The 16,551-nt window shown below is 44.8% G+C and overlaps 1 protein-coding gene across 3 annotated transcripts in view; it reads right to left on the reverse strand.

The window, feature by feature from the left end:
• BIN3 (bridging integrator 3) overlaps positions 1-16,551 on the reverse strand; it is a 44,199-nt gene that overhangs the window by 16,693 nt on the left and 10,955 nt on the right. For all 3 annotated transcript variants that reach the window (XR_010945154.1, XM_067745145.1, XM_067745146.1), the window contains exon 2: positions 4,518-4,566. Coding sequence is in view for 2 of the 3 variants with exons in the window: in XM_067745145.1 (XP_067601246.1) it covers positions 4,518-4,566 (49 nt within the window). In the remaining variant the exon portion in view is untranslated. The remainder of the gene's footprint in view (positions 1-4,517; positions 4,567-16,551) is intronic.

Below are 16,551 nucleotides of genomic sequence, written 5' to 3' on the forward strand. Positions count from 1 at the left end.
TATGTGTAGAGCACAGAGCACAGCGCCCGGCTTACACACGGGGTCTCCCTGCTCCCCTCCCCTGGGGTGGTGAGAGGACCGGGGGTCTGAGGAAGCAGACTGGTCTGTGACCCTCTGGCACAGAGCACTCAGTCAGCTGGCAGGTGGGGTAAAGCCTGGGCCCTGTGCCTGGGGCCACAGAGGGGCCTCCCTCCACTGGACACGTCTCCTTTCTTACTTTGTAGGATGTGACGGCTGAGCTGAGTCTTTACGTCGCACAAGTATTTTTTCTGCCGAAAAGATGAAGTTGAAATTAAGGATGCCCTGGCCAGGGTCCGGCTCTCCTGAAGACCAAGAGCAGAGGGGGTGGGTGGGCGAGAAGGGAGGCAAGGGCCAGGCTCCCCTCGCTCTCTTGCGCAATCCCCAGCGTGCTGTGTGGGATGTCAGGGAACACCTGGTCTCCCGGGCTGCCACTGCTGGGACTTGCACAGAGAAGGACCGCAGGTTTCCAACTGGCTGAGGAGAAACTCAGGGTCTCACGCTGGAAGCGGAGAAGTGTGTCGGGGTGGGAGCTTGAGTCTTCTGCTCTCCCAGCTCAAGGCCATCTGACAGCCTAAGAGAAGGTCAAGAACGCTTCACCTCTTTTGTCGGTAGCCAGCTGGCGTTGCTTCCACAGCTCACTGCTCCTGAGGTCTCTCTCCTCCCCAGGGGAAAGATCTGAGAGGCACAGCACCGGGATTCTAGGCCCTCAGACAACGGCTGAGGGGATCAAGGGACACACTGGAGTCTCATTCCAAGGTATATCCGTGCAGAGGGAAGGAGCCAAATACAAAAGATCTGAACATCTCTGGATGCTTGATGCCTTTGCCAAGAAGGCAACTGGACCCCAGTCAACAATGCAAGTGTAAACACATGTGCACGACTGTCGGCAGGTCAGGGTGGGCTGGGTCAGGCTGGCGAGGTCAGTGCAGGGAGCGTCAAGCACAGAGACTGCCTCAGCAACCCCTGCATTCTCGGAGGCTCAGGGTTGCAGGAGGGGCCGTGCTGCTCACAGCTTGTCCCCAGGGCCTAGGTCAGGCTGCCACACGGCAGGAGCTCGGTGGTTGTTAAGTGAATAGTGGGCTGAGTTCCCACCCACTCACACTCATGGTGAAGGGAAGAGGGAGGCCAGCAGGCAGGGCCAGGCTCTAATCCCGGGGCTAAGCGGAGCCAGATTGGATCTGAGGCAGAGCGAGCCTTGTGCCTTCTGAGAAACTCCTCTTCCAGGGTGGCTCAGGGTAGAGAGCAGCCTGCCTTTGGTTTGTTACAAAGGGTCCCTCCACTTTGCACGTGAAAACCCTTCTCAGGTGAAGGCGCAACCTGCAGGGACTCCCATCTGCCTTGACCTTCCAGAGCGCCTGCCTAGCTGGGAATCTAGGTGTGTGCGAGACCCAGGGAAACCCTTGCTTCAATGTGCGAAGTCTTCCATCATGCCGGTTGCAGAGGGAGGTGCAGCTTCTCTTTGCCGTACCAAGATGCTCCAGCTCCTTCATGAGCTGGGACAGCGGGAGGGGACTAAGCAGAAGGTTAGGACTGGAAAGTGGGGGAGTGTTTGTCCTTCCATTTCAGCCCCAGTGGTCAGCCCCTGCAGAGAACACGCCCTTCCAGCCAAAGCCTTGACAATACTGGAATCTGTGTTAATAACCTGGGCACAGCAGAATGGGGAGGGCAAACGCACAATGCTTTCTTTGTGTCTGATGGTTGGGTGCCTTGAGCCAAAAATCTCCTGAAACTCCCTGAAGATAACATGAGCTTTTCTTCCCATGACAGGGGTGCCACGACTTCCAATAACCCAGACAGCCACATCTGCTCCCCTCCCCGAGAGTGCCTGGACAGGAAAAATAGAGTGCGTCACCCATGTTCGGGGGCAGCTGCCAGAGATGCTGAGACAACTGCACAGCCTCGGCCTGTTTGGGGGCCAGGAGGGGGCTTGTGCGGGGGAGGGTAGGGAGACTCCGAAGAGGTAGGGTCTTGCTACATAGACTTCAGTGCCTCTGGGGAGTTGAGGAAGCAAAGGACTCTATTCCTCGTGAGAGATCAAAGGCCCAGCCTACCATTTCATTGTACTGGGGAATCCAGCTGCTGGGGACAGGCTGGGTCATTGGTGGTTTATTAAGAGTCAAATCAGCTATCGTCTCATAATGCAGTTAATACTGAGGGGTCACCACGTGCCAGGCACTGTGCTAAGTGCTTCATGTGCATTACCTCATGTAAGATGCATAATACTTACATCAATGACATAGGAGCTAGTATCATCCTCACTTCACAAAGGAGAAAATGAGGGCTCAGGGAGGGTAAGGAACTTGCTAAAGGTCACGGACAACACGTGGCAGGGCCAGGATGGGAATCCAGGCAGGGAACCTTCCAAATCCAGTTTCATAACCATTCCTTGATGCCCAGTCTGTCTGGAGGAGCTGATGCCAGGTGTTAGAGGGCTACAATTCCATCCCAAACACGACGGATGCCAGGAAAGGAAGAGGGAGGCCACGGGCCCATCCACAGGCACTGAGATTGTCCATCTGCCCTTCCTCCGGGGAGTCCTGGCCACCCCTTAGAGTAAAAGACCTAGAGACCTTTCCAACAACAAATTCTGGCAAGGAAGCGAGAAACTGCATGCTACCCTATACTCTTCCGTGGAGAACAAAGGCTATTTCCATCAAGGTTGGGGTGTTAGGAGAAATTTTTGTTTGTTTGTTTGTTTTTTGGTAGTGAGTGCTGGGAATAAAAGACCCTTCTCGAAACCACTTCCCTTTCAGATCTGCCCTGGATTAAACTCTGGAGACTCAAAGCCACACCTTCCCACTTCCTGTAGCTGGCTGGAGCACGCCCAGATTCTCCGCGCTTCAGCTGAGAGCCTCCACAGCTGGTCAGCCTCTGCATGGGAGGTATACTCTGAGTCTGTCCTTGGCCTGCCTTTGCTTGAAAAAAAGGGAGGGCCCTTTTAACATGGACCCATTTCCCTTTAAGTGACCTAACTTTGGATTTCCCAAAGATGGAGCCAGTGCTCAGATGCGTGCTGCACTTCCCCTCCCGCCAAACCCAGTTCAGAGTCCGGAGCTAAGGAGGGCCAAGGTTATAAGACAAGAACTGTCTTATAAGCGGCTGGGATGACAGTCCAGGGCCTCCAGCAGGCTGACAGTGCTAACCTTACAGATATAGTCTCTCACGTTAAACCCTCAAGAGCCTCACCCACATTGGTGGGTGAGGGGTTGGAGAGGCCATTCTTTTTTTTCAAATTAATTAATTAATTTTTGGCTGCGTTGGGTCTTTGTTGCTGCACATGAGCTTTCTCTAGTTGTGGCAGGCGGGGGCTACTCTTCGTTGCAGTGCATGGGCTTCTCATTGCAGTGGCCTCTTGTTGCGAAGCACGGGCTCTAGGCGCGCAGGCTCAGTAGTTGTGGCACTCGGGCTCTAGAGCACAGGCTCAGTAGTTGTGGCACCTGGGCTTAGTTGCTCCGTGGCATGTGGGATCTCCCCGGACCAGGGCTCGAACCCGTGTTCCCTGCATTGGCAGGCGGATTCTTAACCCCTGTGCCACCAGTGAAGTCCTGTGGAGAGGCCATTCTTGACTAGAATTCCAAAACCTCAGGAGATCTTCACAGCCCGAGTGAGCTCGCGTGAAGCTATGGAAAGTGTACGAAACGGAGCCTCAAACTTGAGTTCTAATTCCAGCTCCATCAGAATTAGGTTTATGAAACGTAATTCTTAGAAAGTCACAAAAACTCCACGGGCCTTGGTTTCCTCATCAGGAAAACTCAGAAGGTTGGACTGGATGATCTCTAAGGGCTTCCAGTGCTTTTTTTTTTGGGCCACACTGCGTAGCTTGCAGGACCTTAGTTCCCCAACAAGGGATCGAACCTGGGCCCCCTGCGGTGGAAAGAGTGGAGTCCTAACAATTGGACTGCTAGGGAAGTCCCACAGTTCTAACTTTCTGAGAATCTAGATTCTCCTCCTCTTCCATTGTGGCAATAAAACAGAGACAAAAACTGTGGACTTACAAAGGGGTAGGATTCAATCATGCCCTCCCAGTGAGTGGCTCCGGGTCCTGGCTAAGAATGAATGTAGCAGCAGAGAGAAGGGGACCTGGACATCCCAGGGAGGCTTTCTGGCCTTTTACGCAGCCTGAGGGGGCGGGAGATAGAGGCCTGGGACGTGTCCTTGGCGGGAGCCTATGTCTCAGGAACCCTTTCAGGAAAGTGCAGACTGTCACGCTAGACCCCAGTGCTGGGCTGTTCAGAAGCAGGGTGTCTGTCCTCACTTTGTAACCCACCTCTTCCACCTGCCCAAGGAAGGGGAGGGGCCCAGGCTGACCTGAGGGAGGAAAGTGTCCCAGGATAGGAGGGCCCTATAAGCCCCCACCTGTGTGAGGTTCTAGAGCAGCACGACTGGGAATAATAAGGCCTGGGTTCTGCCTTCCCAGCACCACCATTCACTGAGTCAAAGCTCCGGTTCTACACAAAGGCCACGTGAGTCTCGGAGTGAAAGAACTGGTTACTCACTGTTTTGGGGACAATCTGTTTCTTGGGCTGCCCAATCTTGAAAGGAATCCTGTAAGACAAAGAGTCAAAGAGAAAGGTTAGGAGAAATGGGGAAGGATGTGGCTGAAAAGACTTGATGAGGTACGGCCACTTCCCCCCTGGAAGGAGTGCCTCACTCCCGGGACTCGTACCACGTGCCTGCGGGTCTAGGACCATCAGCAACCAGGCTGGGCTCCAGGAGAACGGTCCCCCATGGACAGAATCAGAGGGAGGTGCCCCAGGGCATCTTTCTCTGCAATGTCTACATACATTGCAAAGGTGAAGGCAGGAAAGGTGAGATACTGTACTAGTGACAGTCACTACAAACCTTGTGTCTTGAGGAGCTGCGAAGTCAGAGGTTGCAGGCTCACCTGGACAGCTATCATCCTTGAAAACATGCCTTTAAAAAACACCACAGAGCCCACTATCGTCTGTAGCAGGTGCTTCCCTACTTCTCTATAGAGAGACAGACTGTGGAGGGCTTTTTGTGGGGCTGGGGAGAGATGACGAACTGTAGGAGCACTGAGGACCAGTCAGGCTGGGTTATTTCCCGCGAGAACTGACAACATCTAAAGAAAGCTAGCTTGGAGAAGAATCTGAATCCAGTTCAAGTCTGCCCTGAACTTGCTGGGAAGCTCTGCACCACAGGTTCCCCACTTGGAAATGGAAGAAGGTGTGGCATAATGGAAGGAAGGTCATGGCCCAGGAGTGAAACCCTGAGCGCTAACCCTGCCTCCACCCCTGAGGAGCAGGACGCCAGGAAATGACTGCGCCGGGACTTAATTTCCTACTCTGTGAAACAAGAGGGTTAAACTGGGTAATCTAGAAGCTTCCTTCAAGCGCTGAAAATGCTCCCATCCTACAGTTCTGAGAATTAAAGAAGCCACAGGGCATCCCCACAGCTACAGAAATGCGGGCTTCTCCCACCAAGGTAGGAGTGAGTTAAGCATCCCTGGCTGGGATCAGCTCAGGGAAGAGCCCTGAGGGTGCATGTTGGACCCCACTCTCACTGCTCTCCTTCCAGTGCTCAGGACCAGTGGTCCCTTCCATTCAAATCTCCCGCTCCCACTCCTTCCCCCCCACCCCCTCCACCAGGCCCCTCCCTCCACACCCCCCTCTCCCCAAGCCTGGCTTCTCTTGGCCCATACTGACCAACACTGCTGCTAAGCCCAGTGGTATAATTAACCACCGATAATAACCCCAGACAACGATCTGGTTGAGAGGATGGGCCAGCCTGAGTCACAGCAGTTTAAATTTAATTTCTGGAGGACATCCTGTTTATTGTTAACCCAGCCCCGTAATTTCGGAGCGTTAACCCTTTGGGGGCTGGCCGATTCACGTGGCTTCTGCAAACAAATAACCTCTGGCTATGTAATTACCAAGGGAAGGTAAGCTATGGAATTGAAAAGGAAAGAAAAAATGAAATTGCCATGTCCCTCGCTCAGACCTGAAGAAGAAAGGTTAAGGGGACAGGAGAGCCTCAGTCCTCTCCCCCCGCAACAGTTACTTCTGCCCAAATCAGGGACTCGAGCTGACTGACACAATGGTTTTGGACAGTGAGCAACTGCCCGCAAGGACCATTTTGGTGACAGTGCAAATGAGGTCCTGGTGGCATTGCAAAAAGACCGATCCTGCTCTGTGTGAAGCATGTTGCCATATAAAAAGCTCTGGACCAGGAATCAGAAACCCTGGTCTTGGGCTTCCCTCGTGGTGCAGTAGTTGAGAGTCCGCCTGCCAATGCAGGGGACACGGGTTCGTGCCCCGGTCCGGGAAGATCCCACATGCCGCGGAGCGGCTGGGCCCATGAGCCATGGCCGCTGAGCCTGTGCGTCCGGAGCCTGTGCTCCGCAACGGGAGAGGCCACAACAGTGAGAGGCCCGCGTACCGCAAAAAAAAAAAAAAAAAAAAAAAAAAGAAACCCTGGTCTCTGCCTCTGACTAGTTTCTTAAACAAACTATAAAACAAAGGAGCTGGACTACGTAGCCCTTTCCGCTTACCTAAAACTTGAATTCTAAACTGAATCTCCATTCCAAGCACATGGGGAGCGGAATGCGCATTCTAAAGAGCCCTCAGAGCGGTCCTCAAAGTGCCTCTAACGTGGCGTCTAGTACTACAGACTAGCTACAAAGGAATTAGGAACTTAGATTCCATTATTTGTGGTGCCACAGCCTCTCTCTAAATCTTAATTTGGAATCACAGTATTTTTAGAGCTGCAAGTTACCATAGAAATTTTTCCAGTTCAACCCTCTCATTTTGGAGATGCGGAAGCAGATCTGGAGGGGTTCAGTGACTAGCCCAGGGTCACTCAGCAACAGGACCCAGAACAAACAATCAGGGTTGTGATTTCTTGTCCAGTTTTCTACTACTCACAGTTCAATACTCTTTCACGTAGATATGTCATATGTGTTTGAAGGAACTAGGAAAAAAATCATCTGGTCAAAATACCTAATCTTAAAATACTATGGAATTTAGAAAGGGTTCATTGTTAGAAGCCTGGAAATGAAAGAGGACCATGTTATCAGGAGGAGGCTAGTGCTGAACTGGGTGCTTCTGCACAAATGAGAGGCCGTGTGAACTGTGTAGAAGGAACCAGGCCTCTGTAATCTCACTGCAGCTACTGACAATCACCTATAACTTTATCATATGATTCTGATTAGTTTTCACCTCACCTCTTCAAAAGCCATCTCCCTGCCTGAAGAATGCCTTAAAAAATAAAAAAGTAACTTTTGATTAGAAAAGTTTTAGATTTACAGAACAATTGTAAAGACAGTACCTAACTCCATATATCCCACACCCAGTTTCCCTTATTATTAACATCTTATATTCATATGGCATACTTGTCACAATTAGCAAACCAATCCTGAAATATTAAAGTCTACACTTTATTCAGATTCCCTTAGTTTTCACCTAACGTCCCCTTTAAGTTCCAAGACCCCAGCCAGGTTGCCGCATTCCATTTAGTCATTGTCTGCTCAGACTCCTCCTGGTATTTTCTCAGACTTTCCCTGTTTTTGATGACCTGGACAGTTTTAAGGAGTGATGGTCAGGTACTCTATAGAAATGTCCCTCAGCTGGGACTTGTCCGCTATCTTTCTCATGACTAGACTGGCGTTACAGGTTCTGGAGGGAAGGGGTGAAGTGCCACATCATACTGAGGGCTCGAGCCATCAACCCGACTTCCTACTGCTGATGTGAGTCTCCGTCACTGGGCTGAAGCAGCCTTTCCCGGGATTCTCCGATATATGGTCCCCCCCCCCACGACCCCCCCACCTTTGGAAGGAAGCCACTGGGCACAGCCCACACTTAAGAAATGAAGAGTAATACTCCACCTTTTTGTGGGCAGAGTATTGGCATAAGTTATTTGGGATTCTGCATGGGAGATTTCTGTTCTCTATTTATTTATTCAGTCACTTATAGCAGTATAAATACATCGATATTTATTTTATATGGGTTATAATCCAATCCTACTTTATTCTGTTGCTCAAACTGTTCCAGCTTTGGCCACTGGGAGCTCCTTCAGTTGCCTCCTGTGTCTTTCTGACATACCCACATCAGTGTGTGTGCGTGTGTGTGTGTGTGTGCACGTGCGTGTGTTTTGTTTAGTACTTCCTTGTTTTCTGGACTATGAACTGCTCCAGGCTTACCCTGTACATTTCCTGAGCCAGCCCTAGAACTGGTCGAGGAACTTCCTAAACCAGCAGTCACTGTGCCTCTATAATATGGTCTCACCCCGCCTTTTAGTTTCCCTTCCCATTCATCCAGTACAACTACTCTGATTCAGCCAAGTGGCTGTTCATTTATCCCCCAAATCTAGACGCCTTATAAGCAACTTCCTGTCCCAAAGTGGAGGTCCATGTTTTAGTGCCAACATGTCATTAATAATTTCATCAGGACAAAAGGCATAAAACATGGACTGTCCAGGGCGACTGGGACATACGGCCACCCCACCCAGAAGGAACCTTTCCCTTCTCCTGGCTTCATCAAAGCTGTTCTGACTCCCAAACCTTGCTTACCTTCTTCAAAATGTCTACGACTTTATTAGGCATTTAAAAATATTCTACCTTTTACAGTTGATTACAGTTCATCTCTTTAAAAAGTAAAACATGTTCATCAGAGAAAACTTGAGAAAGTACAGAAAGCCTAAAAGAGAGAGAAGAGAGGGAGAGAGAAAGAGAAGGAAAAGAAGGAAAAGAAAAAACTCCAAAATAGCCCTCTGTCTCATATTGAAAAGATAACCAAGGTTAATGTTTTGGTGTTAATTATATTTTAAACATTTTCAGAAAGAAAAAAACCTGAAGCTGATATGCCAAATGTTAGTAGATAATTCCGGGTGGTGAGAATATGATTACTGTTTTCTTTTTTGCACTTTCCATATCTCTCAAATAAACTGAAGAAAAAAAAAATCCCTTAAGTTCTTTTCCTTGACTATAAAAATAACACCTGATCAGTGTCAAAAACTTGGAAAACCACAAAGGACAAACACACACACACACAGATACAAATACACAAAATCCCAGAGAAAAAGTAATACCCCAAATTTCAGTGTGTACAGCATATGCATATTGACACAACTTTTAAAAAAAATAAAGGAAACATATATCAGGAGTGTTTTTATATGCCAATACACAAGTTTTCATCAGCCTGACTTTTAAGAGCTACCTAGTATTTCATTAATCAACTGTATCACTAATTTTCTTTTTGTAACCCACATGGCTTACATTATCATTTCAACTGCCTCAAGTTTTTCTTCTAATATAAACAAAAACCAACGGCTAAATCTTTGGGCATATCAAGGATTAGTCACATAGGATAAATTCTTAGTATTGGAATTGCTGGGTCAAAGGATGCATGCAGGTTCAAGGCTTTGATTCGCTTGCCAAATTGCCCGAGACAGGCTGAAACAGTTTACATTTTTTAAAGGATTGAAATCATTTACCACCAGTCCCAGGATTTTTTTCCTGTCTTAACGTTTACCTTTCCATTTTGTACGTGTGTGTGTTTAATGTACAGAGGCTTTTAATTTGTATGAAGCGAAACTGCCCAAATCTGTCTCTTTCCTTTACGATTTCTTCTTTTGGTGTCATACTGAGAAAGACCTGCCTCTTCCACTCCAACACAGAAAAATTTCACCTGGACCTACTTTTTACTTTTATGATTTCCTTCTACTAATCTAAGTTTTGCTCTTATCAAAGTTATACATGTGCATAGTTTAACAAGGCAACAATGTCTGCTAAGTAAAACATTACGTTCTAGGCTCCCCTAAACTCAATCGCCTGTGATGAGCACTTCTAACGTGGCTGGTTTTGTTTTTGATATGTACCTTTGCATCTCTAAATAAAAATGCGGGCATTACCACCCTGTGATGATTAGGTTTTAGGCCCTAGCTGTTGACTTTTTATCTTGGAAGAGGAAGATTTAACTAAACAAAAACACACACCTCTTTTGGGTCTTCACCCCTATTACCCAAAGGCACATTTGCAACTCTGCCTTCTCAATAGAGGTATACTGTGATCTGGTTAGAGCAATGCGAAATACACTATTAGGAACAGAACATGGTTTGTTTTCCTTCCTGCATGTGGCAGCCAGCAGACTGTTCAGCTTCAGCCAAACCTTCAGGAGACTGTGGCGTTCCCAAGCCAAAACCCCCAGCCGAGCCACTCCCAAATTCCTGACAATCAGAGACTGGTATTATTGTTGGGAGGCACTAATTTGTGGGGTAATCTGTTCCACAGCAATACAGAACTAAGAACACTGCACAAGTTTCCCTAAAAATAATTTTTCCTTTTCTTTCATATGCTTCATCTTCTAGATGTTTATCCCTAATCCTCTCTCAGTTGTCTAAATCTACTCAATACATTCATGCGTATCAGGTGTCCTATCATTTTCCCTTCCTGAAGCAGTCTCTACTGGAGCCTTGGACCTGCTTGGGTCTGGACGGGCTGCCTCCACTCTGGGCTCCCCTGTCACCACCCTCACAGGGATTCCTTCCACCTCTCTCCTAGGATCTTTTCCACCTGGATTCCATGTCTTCTCCTTTCTTGGTTTACTCCTCATCTGGGTGGAGAAAAAGTGTGAGGGAGATCAGTTTTGAGACTGCGCAACCCAAACCCCTTTTATCCTATCCTCACACGAGTTAGTTTTGACTGGGTATAGAATTATAGGCTGGACATGATTTCTTTCAGAATCTCAAAGGCACTGTTTCACTGGCTTCTCATTTCCCAGTGCTGCTGTGGTGGTGAAGTCTGAAGCCAATCTGACTCCCAACCTTTGTATGTGACCTGCTTTTTATCTTCTTCATGCCAGCTTCGAGGGTCAGATGTGTGTCTCCCGTGTTGCAAAATTTCACAACGATGTACCTTGGGGTCTGTTTTTATCCATTGTGCTGGGGGATACACAGGACTCTTTCGAGTTGGCAATTTATAATCTTTAGTTCTGGGATTAAAGGAAACTTTGTTGCTACTGACCACTCCCCCCACACCCATTTTCTCTGTTTCTTATTTCTGAAATTCTTATAATTCTGATGCTGACCCTCTTTGGCTGGTCCTCTAATTTCTCTATTTTTCAATGTTTCCTTATCTTTTAATATTTCTAAAGAGTTTTTCATTTCTGCTGCCATGTTTTTAATTTCCAACAGCTCTTCTTAATTTTCAGGATGTCCCTTTTTTTTTTAAAATGGTACCCTGTTTTTATTTCTTGGATGCCTTATCTGAAAATCTTAATGATAGCTTTGAAAAAAGTTTCTTCTTCCTTTATAGTTTCAGTTTCCCTTCAAGTTGGTTTTGTGTTTCTTTTAGTCTCCATTTTTCATATTAAACATGTCCCTTGGATGAGTGGTAATTCTTGGTTGTCTTCTCCAATATATGACTGGGGACCAAAACGCTGACTAGAAGCTGTAAGTACATGAATAACGTCTGTCTATTGTGTGGGATGATCTGGCTGAGAAGTTTTGTGGGGGATCCTCGATGGCAGTTTGTACTCTTTTCTCCAAGGGAGGTAAAATTCCCTAGAGAAGATTCTTCCACTGTCTTGGACTGGGAATAAAGGCCCAGCTCACTGTTCTGGGAGCGGAGTAGAAGAGAGAGAGAGTGTGTGTGTGTGTGTGTGTGTGTGTGTGTGTGTGTGTGTGTGTGTGTGTGTGTGTGTGTGTGTGTAAGAGGATGTGTCAGCACTCCACATGCATTCATCCACTTCATCCTCCTATGAAGTCCTGCCCTCACCTGTGCTTGAAGCGGATCTGGGTTTTGTGGGCCTGAAGCTTACACAATTTTGCATGCCCTTTAAAAAAGAGAGATTACAAAACTGCAAATATAAAAATAGGCCTGAAAGTGAATGTTTATTTAAACAGAGAAAAGAACATTATAAATTACAAGCTATAAAAGCTGACAAATAACATGAACATCAGAAAATCAAGAATAACCTAATATTTTTATTAATCATCTGCCTGACACACCTTTATGTTTATTTCTGCACATTTTTTTGGCTGCATAGTCTATGATTGCCTCTTCATGTGACACAGAGTTGATAAATCATTTCCTTAGAGAGAAAAGACACATAATTCAGCCTTTTCTCTAGTAGCGTTGATTGAAATTTGCTTTCTATTACTGACAGTTTAGAAAAGCTTTTTTTTCCAGCTTACTGGTAACATATAAATATAAACTTTAGGATTGTTGTAAAATTTAGGAAAATCTCATGTTTCTCTCATAAATAAACTATAAGATTTCAGGCCACATTTCAAATTTTCTTGTACAATGACTAATCTTAAATGCTCTCTGAATTAATGAGAGTAACTGGTCTGTCACTGAGGTCCTAGTAGGAGGGTATGAGTTTTATGTTATCTTTGTTATGTCTTTCACGTTAAATCCACTAGAAATTTAAATGTTCTAGCAATAGGTTCATATGATTTGCTCCTCCTCTTCATTAACTAGATCATCAGATAATCATCACTCCTATCTAAAACTGATCTTACTCTCTTAATGAATTACTAGCTTTGGTACAATGTGACAATGTTTTGTTATACTTTACATGATTTCAGAGTAATATCTATTGATTTCATTCTCACCTTTGTCACTTTTGTTTTGTGTTCTACTTTTATCCAATTTTTCTCTTAGCTATAAAATACATTTGAAGATGATCAAAAAAGGTATCCTTTGTGCGCTTCCAACTCAGGACTCTAATTTCTCACTTGTTTTATGTTTTTCAAAAATGTCTTTACAAACTGAGGTCAAAACAGCATACTCCCAATTCAACAACCCCCTCCAATCCTGTCCCATCCCAAAAAGGGTCTAGGCTACTCCAAAGCTGCCTGACATGAAGGGTAGTATAAAGAAGAAAAAGAAGGACCTAGAGATTGTCATACTGAGTGTAGTCAGACAGCGAAAGACAAATGTCATATGATATCGCTTATATGTGGAATCTGAAAAAATGGTACAAATGAACCTATCTACAAAACAGAAATTCAGAAATTGAGTCACAGATGTAGAAAACACCCTTATGTTACCAAGGGGAAAAAAGGGGGGGGGAGGGATAAATTGGGAGACTGCGATTGACATATACACACTACTATATATAAAACAGGTAACTAATAAGAACCTATTGTATAGCACAGGGAACTCTACTCAATACTCTGTAATGAGCTATATGGGAATAGAATCTAAAAAAGAGTGGATACGCGTGGCTGATTCACTTTGCTGTACGGCAGAAACTAACACAACATTGTAAATCAACTAGACTCCAATAAATAATTAATTTAAAAAAAAAGGAGGAAAGGAAGGCAGAGATATTCTTAGCTGAGTGCAGTATAAATACATTTTCGAAGTTTACAGAAACACAGGATCATTTGAACACATGGCTAGGGTTCCTTCTAGGGCCCTGGACAAGGTCCATGTAAGCGAGGGGCCCTGAGGCTTAAGCTTCATTAGTTTCACACAGTAAATCCACCTCTGTGTGCCCTAGTAGACAAACTCCCTGCTTCACTCTCCAGGGGTGGGGCCCCTTCATTCTTCTGCTAGGGTGAGGTGGGGACAGTGTCCAGTGAAATGGCGTTGGGGAGGAGATGGTAGGACTCTCAACTTATTCATAAGCAGCTTTCAACCAATCCCCCTGATCTGAGTGTTCGGCTTCAGCCCACTCCTAGAGGTACCTAGTGTCACCAGTTCCTGAACCTTTGAGGATTCTGTGATGTAAGTTCTTGGTTTTCCTAAATGCCAGTTCACCACCTGGCCTTCTGGGAACTGCCAAGTCAGTTACCCCATGTCACTGCATTCCAATCCCCAAATGTTGTCCATGTCTGTTCTATTCTCCCTGAATTGGTAGGTTTATGACTTAAAAAAAATCACCTCACTGTGCTTTGTGTGGGATTTCTGAGGGAGATAAAATAGATGTACATTATTATACATTATAATGTATAATGTGTTATACATTATAGATGTATATGTAGTATGTTATTATATACACCTGGTTTTATCTCCTGCACAAATCCCACAATTTGTCACCTTTACTCAGAAACTGCTTTATTAATTTTAAATAACAACTTTATGAGATGTAATTCACATACTGTAACATTCATCCTTTTAAAGTGTACAATTTGGTGTTTTGGCTGTATTCACAGAGTTGTGCAACCATCACTACAACTAATTTTATTTTTTTTGGCAACGCTGCGTGGCTTGCTGGATCTTAGTTCCTTGACCAGGGATCAAACCTGCTCCCTTGGCAGCGAAAGAGCAGAGTCCTAACCACTGGGCTGCCAGGGAATTCCCACCACTAGCTAATTTTAGAATATTTTCATCACCCAAAAGGAAACCCTGTATCTATTAGCAGTCATTCACCATTTTGTAGTGTGGTACAAAGACACTTTCAGGCTCCATGGATTTGCCTGTTCTGGACATTTCATATAAATGGAATTATATAACATGTGGCCTTTTGTGTTTTCTAATTTTTTAATATGGTGTAGGTAAGGATCCTACTTCATTCTTTTGCATGTGACTATCCAGTTATCCCAGTACCGTCTGTTGAAAAGACTATTCCTTCTCCATTGAACTGGCATCCTTGTTAAAAATCAACTGACCATCAGTATAAAGGTTTATTTTTGGATTCTCAATTCTATTCCATTGATCTACATATCTATCTTTATTGCTAGTACCACATTGTCTTAGTTACCGTTGCTTTGTAGTAAGTTTTGAGATTGGGAAGTGTGAGTCCTCCAACTTTGTTCTTCTTCGTCAAGATTGTTTTCGCTATTCTGTGTCCCTTGAATTTTCATATGAATTTTAGTGGTTTGTCTTTTATATTTAAATCTTTACTCCATGTAGAGTTTGAGTGTATGGCTAACCAGTTGTTTTAACATGATTTAAAAAATAATCCATCTTTGGGACTTCCCTGGTGGCGCAGTGGTTAAGAATCCGCCTGCCAATGCAGGGGACATGGGTTCGAGCCCTGGTCCAGGAAGATCCCACATGCCACAGAGCAACTAAGCCTGTGCGCCACAACTACTGAGCCTGTGCTCTAGAGCCTGCGAGCCACAACTACTGAAGCCTGCCCGCCTAGAGCCTGTGCTCCGCAACAAGAGAAGCCACTGCAGTGAGAAGCCTGCGCACTGCAACTAGAGAAAGCCGGCTTGCAGCAACAAAGACCCAATGCAGCAAAAATAAATAAATGAATGAATTAAAAAAATAATCTATCTTTGAAAAATCATTTTATCAGCATTAAATACTTCCGCTCTATATCATAGATCTGTCTACTCTTTTGACAATAACACAAATTTAATTATTTAGGTTTAAAACAGATCTTGATACCTAGTAAGCAAATCCCTTCTCATTACATTTCTTTTTCAGGTAATTTGGCTATTTTAATTTTGTTTTCATATTTAAGATGAAATTCAAAATCATCTGCTGTGTTTCCCCTTCCAAATCAGGATATTAATTACTGAAAATACATTATATTTATAGATTAACTTTTGAAGAACCTACATCTTTATAAATATTAGGTTTGCTCATTCAGGGCCAAAATACTTCTCTCCAGTCATTCAAGTCTTTTTATTATGCCCTTTAGTCTTAAGAGTTTTTTTTCACATAGGTCCTCTACATTTGTTTAGTTAAATATTAACATCCAAAAGTAACACTTATCTGTGAATTTTTTTGCCCTACACATGTCTTAGGTACATTCCATGGAATTTTATATTTTTGGTTATACTATAAATGGATTCTCTTTTTCATTTCATCTTCCTAGTACACAGGAAAGCTAGTGGGTGTTAAATATTTACCCCACAACCAATCACCACAGCTATACACCTAACCTACATAGCCCAAGAAATTTGGCTGGGAAAAAAAAAAAGAACTAATTGGGTTTTCCAAGTAGACAGTGATACCATTTTAAAATAACTGTAAAATTTCCCTCTTCTTCCCCAATATTTAATACCTATTTTTGTCTTGTATTACGGCATTGGCTAAAAATTACAGAAAAATGTTTTTCACTTTAGTAAGAATACTTCGAGTTTGATCTTTCACTATAAAATACGAAGAGGGCTCCTGGTTTATTTAGGAGGCTAATAGTAAGGAAATATTTTTCTGTTTCTAGTTTACTGAAAGATACAAAGACTGGATTTTTGAATTGTATCAATGCCTTTTCAGCATGCATTTGGTGGACCTGTTGGTTCTCCTATGACCTAGTGCTGTGACGAACTGTGTGAATACATGTCCTAAGACTGAGCCATCCTTCCATTACTGAAGTGAGCTCTGCTTGGTTAAAGGTACAGGTTAATTAACTTTGATGTGCATACATCTTGCTTTCTGATTATGACACAAAAGCACCTCAAGGGTAGGGACTCAATGTTATGCTTCTCTGCAACTCCTGTCAAGTGCTGTACTAGGCACAGTGCTATTTTCAACCTTTTACTGAATGAACAGTCAGTAAATATGTATTAGGGGCCTCCTTCATGCCTAGCACTACACGAGGTTCTAGGGATATCAGGATGAATACGGCAGACTCATTCTATGATCTCATGGAGCTTACAGTCTGGCTT

The sequence above is a fragment of the Pseudorca crassidens genome, chromosome 7, assembly GCF_039906515.1.
Source record: "Pseudorca crassidens isolate mPseCra1 chromosome 7, mPseCra1.hap1, whole genome shotgun sequence".
Classification (NCBI taxonomy): domain Eukaryota; kingdom Metazoa; phylum Chordata; class Mammalia; order Artiodactyla; family Delphinidae; genus Pseudorca; species Pseudorca crassidens.